The 15,633-nt window shown below is 45.1% G+C and overlaps 1 protein-coding gene across 2 annotated transcripts in view; it reads left to right on the top strand.

Annotated features, from left to right (window-relative positions):
* The first annotated feature begins 245 nt into the window (after window positions 1-245).
* pvrl2l (PVR cell adhesion molecule related 2 like) overlaps window positions 246-15,633 on the top strand; it is a 360,133-nt gene continuing 344,745 nt past the window's right edge. For both annotated transcript variants that reach the window (XM_030120563.1, XM_030120562.1), the window contains exon 1: window positions 246-781. In XM_030120563.1, coding sequence (XP_029976423.1) covers window positions 703-781 — 79 coding nt within the window. In that variant the 5' untranslated portion in view covers window positions 246-702. The remainder of the gene's footprint in view (window positions 782-15,633) is intronic.

Raw genomic sequence — 15,633 nt, 5'->3', positions numbered from 1 at the left:
TAAGCACACACGCGCTACACTGAGGTGAACACGCCCTGGGCAGAGCGCAGGTACGCGGCCGCGCCGGCGCGCAGGATCCCCGCCGCTCTGGCCGGAGACGCGTCGGCAGTCTGGACCGGGAGGCTGAGAGGCTCCAGTATTACGGCTCGAGTCCTCTTGGTGACGCTCTGCTGACATCACTGTGATATTCCCCCTCTCTCCGCAGCTCTCTCTCTCACACACACATACACACACACACCGAGCTCCGCCGGCGCTCACACACTCCACTCTCCACACTTTGTTTCCATTCCGTCCGCTCGCAGTGGCCGAGGCACACACGGCGCCGTCAGCAGCCCCCTCCACACATACACACACACACATACACACACTCACTTGCTCTCTCTCTCAGACACACAGACACAGAGCGAGCCAGCCACGGGCTACCTGTGCGCTCTGCGGCCGCTCCGCCCGGGAGGGGACGGACTCTTCCTGTCATTCCCAGATTCACTGGAAAAGAGAGTAAAACTACCGACCCGGGCTGCAGACCCGAGCGGAGAGAGAGAGAGAGAGAGAGAGAGACAGGAGGCTCAACTTGGCTGATTCCAACCCAGGCGGCTTGAACTGAGCTGGAAGTTTTCCCGGCCGATCGGAGAAGGAATAATTTGGAGCGGCACGCGGCGCGGTTGTGGATATTTGCGTCCACCTTGCCTCCTGCTCAGAAGAATGGCGAGAGATTACGCATCGCGCCGCCCGGGCTCCTGGCTGGCGGCGGCGGCGGCAGCGCTCCTCCTCGCAGCTCAAGGTAGGAGAACCGACCCCGAGCCGCGGCTCCCCGCCTCCCGCAGCCCCGCTGCGCTGCGCACCGACTGCGGGCGCCCCCTCCCCGCACTTTGCGGCCGCTTGCGCGCGGAGCCCTCCTGCGTGTCACGGCTCCGCGTCCTCTCTGGGGACCTGTTGTAAAAGTTTATCGTCCGGGGCTCTCGGTGGGATGTGCGTGCTTGGTGTCGCTGGGCCGGAACGTTGAGGTGTGGCTCTCCCGGTGTGTGGTTTTCGTCCTAATTCCTCGCCGCTCCGGTCGGCAGGTGACTGTTCGGGAAGCCTAATCCTCCCTGAGCCGCTCCAAACCCTTCCTGCGCGGCCGACCTGTAATCTGTGTTTACCTGCCGGAAAGTGTCGCGGGGGAAATGGGGCGCAATCAGCCGCCGGTCTGATTGCGAGCCATTAGAGTAATGGCAGGAACGAGTCCTCAGTCTGCTGAGCAACAGGGTGGCGGAGGGAAGCGGCGCCTGCAGGAAATGAGCCCGGCTCGTCCCCTGCTCTTCATGCAGACCTTCAACAACGAGGCTCACCTTGTCAAGTGCTCTGAATGATCATCCACTCCAGTGATTGTAAGATAAAAGACAGAAGCTGCTCAGTCATGAGAGTGGAGGAATGAGCTGAATGCCTCCACAGCCTGAAAACACACGAACTGCTTCTTGTTATTTAAGTTAATTGAACTTGTTGGGAGGAATCACAACCCATCACAAATCAAAAGTCAAGAAAATATTAAGCATATGACGCCTTTGAAAAGAGCCTTATTTAATATGCTATAGAGGTCAAAGATGTTCTTGTCAAGTTTCATTCAGCATCCTTCATTGTCTCTTACCTACTTAATTGTGATAAAATATTGATTAGACATTATCATTTTTCTTCAGTTTGTCTGAGGACCAATCTGATCTCAAGTCAGAATGATCCTGTACAGTTCTAGAGACTCTGTGAAACTGGTCACCTCTTGTACTTTAATGTCAGCATCATTCAGCATGGAAGACAAATGGATTCAAATGACAAACCAAAGCAGGAAGATCCCGTTTTTGATGGGCTGTCTGTTTGCTCGCTCACCATTCCCTCTTGTTTTATATTAGCAGTCTTCAGCTGTGTGGAGGGTTGTGATCAGCTCGCCTCGTCCCTCACTGACGCGTCTGCTGATCAGTTCAGGTTTGAAGTGATGGCTTTTGGCGTGTTTGATATGTATGATTCAGGGGAATCTGAACTTCGATTGGACTGATGGAGGCACACTCGCTTTACCCTCTGCGTAGTCTCTCTCCCCCTCACACACACACACACACACACACACTCTGCAGCAACATTCCAGGAGTGCAGTGACAGATCAACACATCTGTTTATATTGCTTATTTTCAATGTGCTTTGAATCCCTGATGCAGCACAATAAACGATGCGTGGCGATTACCCTGCAGCACCACATCATTACATTCAGCCCTCTAAGCATTAATACTCAATAAATAACCGTGTGTGCTATAAAATAAGGTTACAATGAACTCATCGGGCACATAATGTTGAAATATCACTTTGTTAATACCATAAACTAAGAGCAGTTGTCGATAAAGTTGCTCCCGAGTTACACTGCAAGACATATTCTCCTCACCCGAGCATTACAGTGATGGATGTGACGACAACCATCATCCCAAACGGCGCAAACGACCCCAAACTGGACAGTTTGGTCACACAGTGGTGCTCCGATTCCCAGCACTTTCCCCCCCCCCAAGAGGGACCTGCTCCAAAATTTATAACAGAAGGTAGCGGGGCTATTGTGATGGGCATAAAAATGTGTTGGCCTGCTCTGTCAGCATGAATCTGTCAGCCTGTTGTTTTCACCTGGGCGTAACCAGTATCATCTGTCACAGCTGTCCCCAAATTGTCACCGGGGAGAAAGAAGATGGGTCATTATGGAGTTGGGAAATATGTCTTCTTGTGTGTTTGACGCGCCTCCGAGACATATCCCGGAGATCAAATGAAATGGGAGGGCAAGTTATTTCCAGGCTGCAGGGCCTCTGCTTTGCATTTAGCAGGAGCATCTGTTGCATAATCGCTGTGACAGAGTGAGCTGCGACGTTTCACTGAAGATGCAAGACAGGGTGAAGCTCTAGCATTGAGCAGAATTAGCTTTGTAAATGACACCTTCTCGCTCCTTGCGTATTCCAAGTAATGTGAGAACACGGGAACAGGAAGAAGCAGGTAGAGAAATTAGAACTGTAATGTCTGAGACCCGAGTGCTGCAAGCCAGGAAACACAGGGTGGCACGAGGATGACAGATATTCAGCCGAGACTCCGCTGCATCAGGCCCGTATTGTTAAGGAGCTGTCAGGCTGTCGTGGTGCGATCCCCACAGGTTATGAATTAATTTGAACATGCAACAAGACAACTGTCTCGTCGGAGGAAACATCTCAAAACTCACGTTGCAGCTACTTAGTCACCGAGACGCTGACACTGAATGCAAAGACGTCTGAGGGAAGCAGGGTTTGATCAGACTGAGCGGCGGCTATACAATGATCACCGCTATGTTTACTTAGCGAACTCAAGTACACGATTATGTGGAGAATTAACAAGCGGTTTTACAAAAAGGGGTCAATCGCAGCGGCGAAACCGTCGCCGCAATGCTAAAAGAACCGCGTTAACCTTCAGCAAAAGTGGCAAAAATGGAGTTGAGAGGATATCATTCTGCAGCAATGATAATTAAGTCACTCCAGGTACCCCCCTCCACACGGCGGCTCGTCTCTATAGGCCCAATCCTGTGCTGAAATGTCAATGATGATGAGTCCCCTCGACGGCTCGGCGGAGACGGAGGGCTGATTAGCTTATCACTTGGAGAGCAGGCGACCGATGATTATCGCCCTCAGAGCAGCGCGGCTTGATTATCGAGCGCTCTTATTAATGACTCATAGTCTGCCTTGCATCGCGCCGTGTTGTTTGTTGTTTGCATACTTGTGTAGTCGGTGCTGCAGCTCCGGTATGGATCGGAGATGGGTTTCTTTCATCTGGGAGCGGCTCGAGGAGGATGTAACGGAGAAGTCTGAGCCCTAATTGCTGGAGGGGTGAAGAAAGCACCTTTTGGTCTTTCTTCATCCTTTAAATGTTTTTTTTTTTTTTTTTTGTAATTTAAATATTCATGGGTTTAATACCTGATGCAGAAATGCTGTAATTAAAATGGAGAGACTACCCCTAAACAAGGAGAAGAGGAAGACAGTCATGGAGCGTCTGACCAGCGCAGCTCGCTGTTGTCCTTCGAGGCTATTTTAATGTTTCTTCTCGCAACATATTTCAGTTAATTAATAATCAGAAAAAAGTCTACCGGCTAAAAAAAAAAAATCCCTTTATTATTATTATTTTTTTTTCATTATTTTATTTGTGATTTTTCCATATAACATACAACAGAAATACAAACATAAGTACAAAGATACAGAGATAACACCCAACCCCCCACCCAAAACTTTAAAAAAAAAAAAAAAAAAAACTGCTCTAGACAACTATGACATTGTCTTACTTATTGAACATTACTGATGAACATGGCATGTGTACAATACATATACAATATGTGCACAGGTATACATTCCAACAGTTATGAGTATAATTATCTAGGTCAGAGTTGATAGATATAACAAGAAAGGTTGCCACATTTTGTCAAAGGAAGCAGAGGTTAAAGAGATACTGTGTCGGATCCTCTCCAGATGCAATAAACTGGTCACTTCCATCAGCCAGGTCTTAAAAGAAGGTGCATCTTCATTTTTCCAAAGGGTTAGAATGTTCCTTTTTGCAATAACCATGCAATATTGTATTGTCTTTTGTTGGGGGTGGGTTAAATTTGAGAGGTGTTCAGGCCCGCCCAGTATGGCCGTGTATGGATCTGGTGAGATGTCGCAGTTATGTACTTTAGAAAGGCACTTAAAGATATCTGTCCAAAATATCTGTAGTTTGGGGCAAGACCAGAAAAGATGCCCCAAAGTGCCTTCTGCTGACTTGCACTTTGGGCAAATTGGAGAGACGGAGGGATAAAAAGAGTGCAGTTTAGTACAGGAATAATGTAAAATCCCTTTATTTTAAAGCAAAGCCCAACTATAGAAACGCTGATGAGCTTCCAATTTTGCAAACTTTCTTTTGGACCCCACGGAGTCACCCGACCTCCAGGTGAAAGCGATTTGGCGCCTCGGCCGGCCTGCGAAAGCCCGCCGGTGGCCGCGGGGTCCCGGCCCGGCTGAGGCTGGCGGCAGATAGACTAAATGTCAAGGAGGGCGTCTGGGGAGGAGTGATCCCGTGTGTGAGGAGAGGGCAGAGAAGAGGTTGTGTTTCTTGCTTGAAGAGTTGATCGTAAGTGTCTTTTCTGGTGAGAAATGTCAGCGGTTGTGTGAAGCAGGCGGACGCTTCACACGGTCCCGTTTTCTGCAGGCGACGCTCAAGATGTTTAGGTTGAGAATCTGTTCACGTGGAACTTTGCAAATTATACAGTCACAGGATGGCTGCTTGAAAAATTAGAAACATTTTCAATAATGTGGGACTGCTTTCTTTTTTTCCTAAAACAAAAAAAAAAAAAAAAGGGCATGAAAACTGCAAAATCTAGACTATTTGACCAAAGAATGTATAGGCGACACATAAATGACGGCATTCAGACAAGTTTCTCTTTAAATCATAGAGCGAGAGAGAAAGAGAGAGAACGAGAGAGAGACGAAAGAGAGAAAAAGAGGATTATAGAGAAAACAGCAGTGAGGCATATTCAAGAATTTATATAATGTGGAGATTTGTGTTGAGTTCAGTTCAGGAGTCTTCATTCTCTTCTATTTGACCATTTCTTATTGCCTCCAGTTTGCACACGTCTTTCTCGTAAACAACTGCTGATCAGTGCTCTTAAATTTTAAGGTTGGAATGTGAAAAAAGAAGAAAAATACAGTTAATTTAATATTACAGTGTTGGAAGACTTATTCAGAGCATGGGAAACTATAATATACAGACAATAAATAAGTCATCATGAAAAAGTTGAAGGGCGAAAGTGTTCGTCTTTCCTCTGTCCAGTCTTCTCTGATGGGAACGCACCAGTTCCTGGCCATGGATAATAATAATGGTAATCCCAAATGAATGTGTGTTGGTGTAGAATTCTACTTTTTCTCAGAAGTCAGGTGTAAAACAGGCGTTTATTCCTATGATGGATATCCTCCATCTGCGACATGGTGGTGTAGTGGCGGCCAGTCTCACCTCATTAAATCCTGGTTTGAATCCTTCCTTCGGGGCCTCTCCGTGGGGAGTTTACATGTTCCCTGTGTGTTTGTGTGGGGTTTCCCCTGTTTCGCACCACAGTTTGTGGCTGATTGGATATTGAATTGCCTTTAGACATGACTGTGTGTGATGGACCGGTGACCTTTCCGCGGTGCGCCCTGCCGTCGCACACGGTCAGCTGGGACTGACGCCCTGCGATCCAGAGGTGGAAATAATGATACAGAAGATGGACGGATACCATCCTGACTCCTGACTTGAATCCAAATTCTCTCCAATATTTGGATTTGTGCATTTGCACTAAAGCTCGCCCATGCTGATCTGTTTTGAGTACGACTTCTCCAAATTCAAGGATAAATAATAGCGCTGCTGCTGTCATGTTCAGAAGAAAAAACAAGTAGTTTTGGGTCCTGACCTGCAGTTTGAGAGCTTCGCTCTCCACACACACATGTTTTTGCTGTTTCCTGTAAGGCTTGATAATCTTCCTCTCTGGATTAAACCTCTAATGTTCACGTTGGTTTTATGAATGACTCCCATCACCACAAACTCCACAGGATCCAGGCCAATTTGTTTTGTTTTTGTTTGGGCTGTCGTGTGGCGATGATTCTCACCCAGAAAAGCACAGTAAGAAAGTCCTGCTGCTTTGAGAAAATATCTTCGCCTCTTAATTACAGCCTTCTCCCTGCATTATTGACAGGCGAGTACACAGAGTTGCGTCACGCTGTGGACTGCGTTTTATTCGTCTCCTGCGTTTCTACTTAAAAAATTTCTTTTCTTTTAATTCTTGCCTTGAGATTTGTTATTGATCAGGGATTAAAATAGTAATGCGCTCCCACATTTCTGCGCGGGTTAATAAGTGATGAGGATTCTGCACTGCATTGGCCTTGCATTGAGCCTTTTGCTTGTTTTGTGATGATTAACGGCGTCGTATTGAGGCCGTTTTCTCAGCACCGCCGTGTCGCTCAGGACGTCGCAGAGCCGATTTCACATCCCTCTGTTGTGAAAGCATGTGTCTGTTAGAGGGAGTAAGCTGTGATCAGGGGAGCAGGTTGGACTCCGGATCGCTGTAAGAAGCTCCATCAGTCCATCTCCCTGAAAGTCCTGGAAAAGACTTGAATTCATCGCTCAGTCTGCCAAGAAACAGCAAGCATGTACTTAGAGGTGGTCAGCTGTTTTCTTTTTTTTTCCCCACCGCTCTTTTAATTCCTCTTCAGAGGAAATGGGTTACTAAGCAAATTCCAGCTCACATTTCTAGAAATAAACCGTATCATGGCTAACACCTTGGCATTCCTTTGTGATTCCTCAGCAAACAGGTGTCAGTGGGAAGAGGGATTACAGAGCGTAGCAACAGGAACGGGGCCATGAATCACAATCGAGCTGATCCACGGACGGTCAGGGGAAGGTTTTGGCTTTTAGCTTTCATGGTCCAGTCAGCTCTCTGCGTGCGATGAAACCTCAGTGAGGCACACACACACACACACACACACACACACACACAGAACCATTCACTTCAACCCTGTATAGGGCATTTATTGAAGTATTAGAAAATTAAAATCTTTAATCCAAGGCCATTTCAAGATTCAGTCTTTAGTTTGTCTCTTCTTAAAAAAAGGGAAACACTCCTGAATATATAAAAATTTAATGGTATTTCACAATTTATCATTTGAATCTTTTTTCTAAATAGCACACATTTCTTGCTGGATATCTGTCAAAGGTTAGAAATTCTTTTTAGCACATCCTGTACACTTCTGAATGCTAGAATCCTACAGTATAGCATGTTTTTCTGAAATGAAAAGCCTCAAACTTACTGGATGCATCTGTTGCATGTTTGAAACTGCAAACGTTTTGAACTCACTGACCCTGAGACTAATCCTATCGCTCAGTCACTGACTCTTTAGTTTTTATAAAGTATGATCAAATATGGTGTCGGAGTAGCAAACGGAGTTGATGTCTGGGTGAAAGTATCGCGTCCTTTCACAGTGTTCAGCAATAAAGTGACAAATTGACAGAAATAAAAGTAGAACTCAAAATATGGTCAGTTGACCCATACGGAGGTGAAAACAACCGTGATTATTGTCGGTGTGAACAGACGCTCTGAGCCCAGGCTGGAGAAACGGCCTCTGTACGGCTGGATGAGGTTCTCTCCGATCCTGCCAAACGCAAAACACCCACATTCAATGTCTAACTGATAACTGGACCGATAATAACCTGACAAAGACATCGGTGGTTAAAGGCAGATGTGTACATTCTGTGTGAAGCCACGCAACTTTGGCTTTTTTTTTTTTTTTTTTTGGGTCAAAGAGTTGCACAACGTAGCTCCTAAGAGAAATTTGGCGATGGGCACATAAACACGATGCGCCATCAGTCGATGCAAAGTCTGGACAACAGCGAGAAACGTGTGAGCACAAACCAAATGTGCTTTTTTTAGTCGGCAGCAATGTGTGAAAACACTAAAAAGAGTAAAAACACCATCAGAGGACCAGACGCCAACTCACCCATATGACAGTATTTTAGCCTTTGCAGGAAATTTCTGTTCTCTCCTCTTGGTATTGTTGCAGATTATTAGATTTAATTATTTGCATTCAGTTTATTTTGCTATTAGGGGCACTTCTGTTGCAATGTGCATGAAAAAAAAACACACATACATACTTTCCACATGAGAAAACGACAGCAACGCTCTGATGAGATTATTATGTGAGTACTGGTGACCTCCAGTTATCCAGGATGTGACTGATAACTTTTGAAGAGTTGTTAATAATTTAATGATAAAAATAAAAGTTTAGCTGTATTAAATATCTTTAGTTTTTAATGAAAACAATGACAGAGGCATTCAAGATAGAAACTAAACTTAAAAATCAACAGTGGACGTGAATCCGACGTGGTGATGGCGGATCCACTGATTGGGGTTCATGCGATGTTTCCCAGCCTGAGGTCAGCGACCCCTCCAGCGAGCGTCAGAAGCCGTGGGAGGATGTGTGTGTGAAGGTTCCTGCCTTTGTATGTTTGTGAGAGTGGCCATATCCTCCCGTGTTCAGGAAAGGTGGTCCTGAACCTTCTCAGAGGTTATCTGGCGGCTCAGAGCAAAACAAGTTCAGTGACTGTGAAAACGGAAAAGAGCTGAGAGAAAACTTGATCTTTCTGTGTCTGCAGCATTTCAGATACATTTCTAGATGTTAAGTTGTGTAAGCTTACAAACTTGGAATGTTTTGGAGTGTTTTAAGTTGCACATCTTTTGTTTTTTGTTTTGGCTTGAACATACACAAGCTGTCTTGCATGCACGTGATCACTGAGGCCTTCCTCCCTGCTTTCATTTTCACCGACATGCAGAGCAAAGAAAACTTCCTCTCAGCCTTTCATGGCCTGCTCGGGCTCTCATTTTCCCATTCTTTCAGCCAGCCATTCTTCTCCCTCGGTCTTATTCTCTCGCCCTCTCTCTCTCTCGCACTCTTTCTCTCGCTCACGACCCTATTTTCAGCCGGCCTGGCTGGCTGCTGCTCCATGGCGGCTCCCGAGTGGGGGCCCTTTGTGTAGGAACAGCTTTTGGTGGAATTAAAAAGAGTGCCAGGACAATCCTACCCCCCCCCCTCCGCCCACCCTCCCCCCCCGCCCCCTCCGTCCAGTGCCGGCTCTCAGTTCTTCTAGACCTCATTGTTTAGAAAGTGAGGGAGCTAGGGGGAAATTCAAAAGTGTGAAAATGTTTAGACAGGCGCCCCTGCTCTGTCTCCCCGTCTGTCCTGAACTCACCCGATTCGTGGTCCTCCTGCTGCTCCTCCTCCTCCTCCTCCTCCTCCTCCTCCTCCTCCTGCTGCTGCTCAGCCAACATTTCCTCTCCAGATATAGTCCTCTGGTGACTAAATGGAAATTGCCTCCACAGTGTGTGTGGGAGAGCAGTGGTGGGTCAGGCCACGGTGCGACTCTGTGACATTTTCAGTTGTACCCATGTGGGCGATTAATAACCGCAGTAACATTGTTTGCGTTGCTTGCATCATTACGAAGCCTTTAGCCAGAGACATTTTCTTTTCCTACATAAGGGATTTAAGACGACAGCCTAGCTTTTAGCTTTAGCTCAGGCTGCGCCGCAGTTTCCAAATTTGGCCTCGTTGGCAGATGTGTAACTTCTTACTCGCATCACTGCAGGTGAAAAGAAAACCGACCAGGGTGATATGAGCGCTGGATGTTTAGAATGTCAGCCGCGTTACTAACACGAGGCAGTCGTGCCAGGACAAGTCCGTTCATGCAAGTGCACCGCATCCTCTCCAGCGCGCTCGCATCGCTGTGCTGGGTACCGGGGAGTTTTCGTATTGACTTGCGCCGTTGTGTGAGATTGCCACTGTACGTCACTGTACACTGAGGCGGCCTGCCCACAGCTACAAATCAAAGGTCTCTGCATTCTTTATCCTTTGATATTCTACTAATGAGTCCATCTTTATTCACTCAGTAAAACATATTTTAATGGCATTACATGTTGTCGCATACACTCGGGTGGGGGTCCGTGCCATCCGTGCCCACCAGCTCCCATAAATATGCTTACTGAGTAGGTTTACTGGGTCATGGCAGACGTGACTCATTCAGCTCAGAACATGCACGCTTCAGCCTGGTTATTGTTTGCTGCTTTTAGCCTGAGACGCCAATATTTCTTGTCCGGTAAACAGAGAGAAACGTAAACTTAAACACCAGTGCCTTGGTGTGTTTGTGGCAGATTCAGGACGGGTCACATCCTGGTGTTTTCTGTGCGATACGTCGGAAAGTGAAGCGTTTTTCATTGTGGTTCAGAATCCAGACTCGGGGTATAAGATTAGAAAAAGAAAAGTCAATTTCCTGTCCCAGTTCAAGTGCTTTCATTTAGAAAGGCCAGGCTCATTGTCTATTGTCCTCAAAATGTGAAGGTACTATTTCTAGACCCCCTTTCTTCTGGTGCTCAATATTTATGGTCCTAAAAGAAAATGAGGTATTTACGATGTTTAACTTCCACTATCGAGTCCTTCAGTTGGTTAAAACTTCTGCTCTGTATTTTACGGCTCTCTTATTGTTCTACGGGACAAAGCTTGACAAGTCAAGAATCCTGAAGTCTTTTTTTTTTTTTTTTTGAAGAAAATGAGAAAAGTCAACACCTCACAGCAATGCAAATGGGATTGGGTAAGAATAGAGAGAGCATTGATTTATTTCTCCTCCTCGGTCCATAAATAACGGTCCTGCTCCGTGCAGCCCGGAGACTGTTAGCAACAAGTCGTGCAGGTCAGCATCTCGGGGAAAGGAGCCTGTCGCTATTGATGAAATGTTAAAATGAAACGGGGTTAAAGACACGGAGCTGTGCATGGCGAACAGCCTGGCTGTTCTCTCACCTCCGTTATCGTCCCGGGCTGATTCAATATTATCGTCTAAACTGACTGCGTTGCACTGCGCGCACACGCGCGAGTGCGCGCGCGTGTGTCGATGGCGATTGTCTTGATCAGCCGCGTCCGCCCTGACAGTGCTGTTTCTCATTTGCATAACGCAAGCCAACATTTCCTCTGCCTTCGCTCTTCACAAGCGCCCACTGTTCACTCAGCAGCGCATCGCCATGCGAGTCACGCACACATTAAAAGAGAATACTGGTGTCATTTAGAGTTACAGCCCATTTACTACTGCCTCTGTCTAGTTTATGTTCCCCCAATCATTCTGCAATGCATGCCATGTGTAATTAGATCATTTTTTTGTCATATTTTCAATATACAGGCTGTGGGTATTTCAGACCTGGCTGCAAATGAATGGCTGTCCTGCCAGAGAAGGCAGTCACATGTAGAAAGAGACATGGATGTGACAATTAGGTTTGTCAGGCCGCATGTTTTCCTGGGATTATTTCCTGGCAGAGGCTCTCTCGTCTTCTGCGGCTGTCGGGTGACTGACAGGAAAAAGTCTTCATTTTAAATTAACAATGGGCTGTGGGTTCCTGTCAGCTCGCATTTGGACACATGGATGTATGCCCTGCTGCGGAGAGCGGCCGCTGAACGTGCAGCTGTGTGCAGTGCGGAAGCAGCCGCATTCAGAGTGTTGGAGGATTAACTTTTCATATTAGCGTTTCCTTTAAGCAATTAAGACCTTGAACAACGCACACAGAGCTCTTTCATTTGAACCCTCTCCACCTAGATGAATTCTAAATGACGATGAAATGCATCATGATTCATAGATGTATGTATGTAGGAGAAAATGAAATCTTTGGTTTTGAAAAGAAAGACGCACAAATAGAAAATCAATTGAAAATAAGTCCACAAATGTTGCCTCGGCTCTTATTTGATTCAGTTAAATGGAGGTCCTCTTACACTGCTTTACCCACTTAATACACCAGCCGAGCAATCATCATGTAAAGGTGAAAATCAAGGATTTCTTTGGCAAATTATCTCCGTGGATTTTAAATCAAATAAAGCCATCTGTTTACATGCTGAAGGCCATTTAAAACTCAGATTGTGGACAACATATTGTAAATACGTGGCACGATCGGGTCATTTATCTCTCAGAGCTATATGTCTGAAAGTGTGACGGATCCGGACTGAAATTACGGCAAAGTGAAGCGTTGATCAGACGCCTGTGGCTCCGTTCTCCTCTCTGCTTGAAGGAGGCGGCTCAAGGCTGTGTGTAGAAGTCGCCTCAGTGTGTTACCACGCTGTTCACACACACACAATACATTTCTGATCTTCCGATCTGATCTACCCGCTGTCAGAATCAAACACGCGGAAGCCTCATTTAGTCTTTTCGTGTCATATTTTGGAAACCGGCTCCCCCTGAAGAGAGAACACAACAGGACACAACACTGCATGCACAAGGCTGAATGTTTCCCTTTTGCCTGTTAAAACATCACTCTGAAGCTGTAATTCTCTATCCTGATTTAGATCTTTACTCATAAGCTTTCATATCATGATTCTTCATGACTTTTTCTTCCTCGAGTGCACTTGATTGATGCATTGAGTTCAAATGATGAAAGAATAAATCTCGTGTGAGTGTACCCTTCAGTCATACTTTCACTACTTTTACAAAGTCATGTTTATGGTTTATATTATATTGTAGGACAGTTCTACTCAAGAGCACGAAACCAATTTCTTATTTTAATTCATCTTTATTTTTTAATCCGTTTATGTCCTTTTAACCTTTTAGAAAGCACTTACTGAAATTCTTCTAAGAATCTGACAATCCCATCCTTGGCTTTTTATTGAAAGATTATTAAGTGTTATGATTTATAAAGCCTATTCTAGACCATTAGTAGAGAATAAAATTCAGTTGTAAAGCATAAAACTGACTGAAATTAGACATTTTATGACAGTTTGGAGTTAGAAACTATGAAAGACCAAGAGTTTAGTGATCTTATTATCAATCACTTGACGTATGACTTCTACACTGTGAACATTTTGTGGTATTGTTGAACATTATTTTCACCTATCTCAATATTTTGTGTATCATATGCATTATTCAATGGGTGGTAACTCTTTGGAAGAACCGTGAAGGAATGAGGAAGTGAGAGTCGTAAAGTGCTGGTCAAACAGTCGGATCATTCCCTTTTAAGAGTTAAAAACAAAAATAAAATGTCCCCAGAGTGTAAAAAACATACACTTCATTAGGATTTCATAAAATCCCCAGATTAAAATGTGCTTTCTCTGTAGTGGCCCAGCCTGTTCTGCAGAGAAGAGACCCTTCAGACCACCGTGGCTTCATTGCGGATGAATTTGAATCATTCTGTCCTTGTATATCCATAAATAACTAATAGCTCTCACACAAAGCAATACACAAACACAGATGTACAAACAGTTTGTCCTCCCTCCTCTCTGGGCGTTTTTTTTTCCTGCAGGCTGCTTCAATACCTGATTACTCTGCTCAGATTCTCCCACTAAGATGAAGAAAGTTGGTTTGAAACCCCTTTCTTTTTCTTTTTTCTCCCTACCTGGAGTCCTCACTTCCTCCTCGCTTCCTTCCTCCTTTAAAAAAGGGGGGGAAAAAAAAAAAACCTTTTTAACTCCAGATTTGTTCCGTCTGTAATCTAAAAGAGAGGGTCACCTCTCTATTCTCACCATTCGCTGAGTGAATTTCCTCTTATGAATTCCAAATTGAGTATTTTTTTTTTTTTTACACAAAAGGTTGATGTTCTTTTGACATTAACTATTCAGTATTCCAGATGGAACCAGACATCCGGTCTTTCTGCGATCGCCAATGAACGTTTTCATTTGCATGATAGAATTACTGAATTCTTTCAAAGGCAGGATTTTCTATTTTCCTCTTTAATAGTATATCATTGTCAAATGAGTTGCGATATTGCCCGGTTCTTTCCTGCAGGCCCTGTGGGCTTTCTTCTCATAGCTCATTTCATTATTTTTCCCGCCTGCCGCTTTTGATGCTTGCACTTACCTGTCACTCAGCCAGAAGTGTCTTTAGCCGCTTCTTTTTTTCGGTACGAGCGAATCCGGTCCAAGTCCTCCTCAATTAGAGCAAATGAAAGTGCAAAAACAGATTAGTGCGTCCACTGCTTGCAAATAGCTGCTGCCGAACATCTGTCACCCTCGTAACTACCATGTGTCATTGTCGACTTTGGGAGTGTGCGGAGTGCTCGCGCTGCTCCGACGCCTCTGTGCAGATGTGACCCAGACAATAGTCTGTTTTCGCTGCGCTTTGTGTTCAACCGTTGAAATGATTCAGATGCTTGGAACGAGCCACAGTAGTGTTGTCGTGAGTAATTCAGTAACAATAACCAGGTCCAGCAAGCTGCATGTAACTAGAAATATAAAGGAATCACAGCAACGCTTTCTGTCTGTGTATATGAGTTCGCTTCTGACAAGCTCCTTCTGTTAGCTGCAGCGATCCAGCCACAGTGGACTGTGTGACGGGTGAAGATGTGAGTCCCTGTGACACACACACACACACACACACACACACACACACACACACACACACACACACACACACACAAATTCTTCCCTCCTTTACTCTCTTCTCACTAAACAGCAGTAATGAATACAAGCCAAGTGGTGTAAGAATTACGAAGCTCGTATGAAACCCCGACAATTACTGAACGACCAAGTTATTCTCAGTGGCTCCAAAAATTAATTTGCCAATAAAAACCACCCTCGTACCTGACTTTTGAAGTGAAGCTCCTTTCCTCTTTGAGAGAAATACATTTTGAGAGAATTACATTTTCCCAGGCTTTTCCGGTTTAAAAGCGGCGGAGTCGGTCCAGTAAAAAATGAACAACCTGAATTCATCTTCCTATTTGATGAAGTGCTTAATTCAATTACATTTGTTGGTGTAGAAACCAGTTTCATGACAGAAAAATAACAATAACCTCACTGTTTACGCTGAACAGTGTCTAAATGTGAATCTACGGTTGACAAATAATATTAAATTAGGCTGGGGACTGTGAAGGAGTGTGGCGCTGGCTGACAAAAGCAGGGCCTGTGCTATTATGAGCACAGCAATTACGGCAGTAATCTGCTAATCTGCTGGCCAGATTGGAAGTTTAATATCCATCCATTTTCTAAACGGCTTATCCTTTTCAAGGCCCGGAGAGCACCAAAGCCATGCACCAAATGTCCTGAAACCTGGTCTTCAGATTACAGCCCTTCTTCAAAGTTATTGGAATAAAAAAATGAATTTCATTTA

The sequence above is a fragment of the Salarias fasciatus genome, chromosome 22 (assembly GCF_902148845.1).
Source record: "Salarias fasciatus chromosome 22, fSalaFa1.1, whole genome shotgun sequence".
Lineage (NCBI taxonomy): Eukaryota > Metazoa > Chordata > Actinopteri > Blenniiformes > Blenniidae > Salarias > Salarias fasciatus.
The sequence above is the reverse complement of the archived record's forward strand: the minus strand, read 5'-3'. Positions and strand labels throughout refer to the sequence as shown.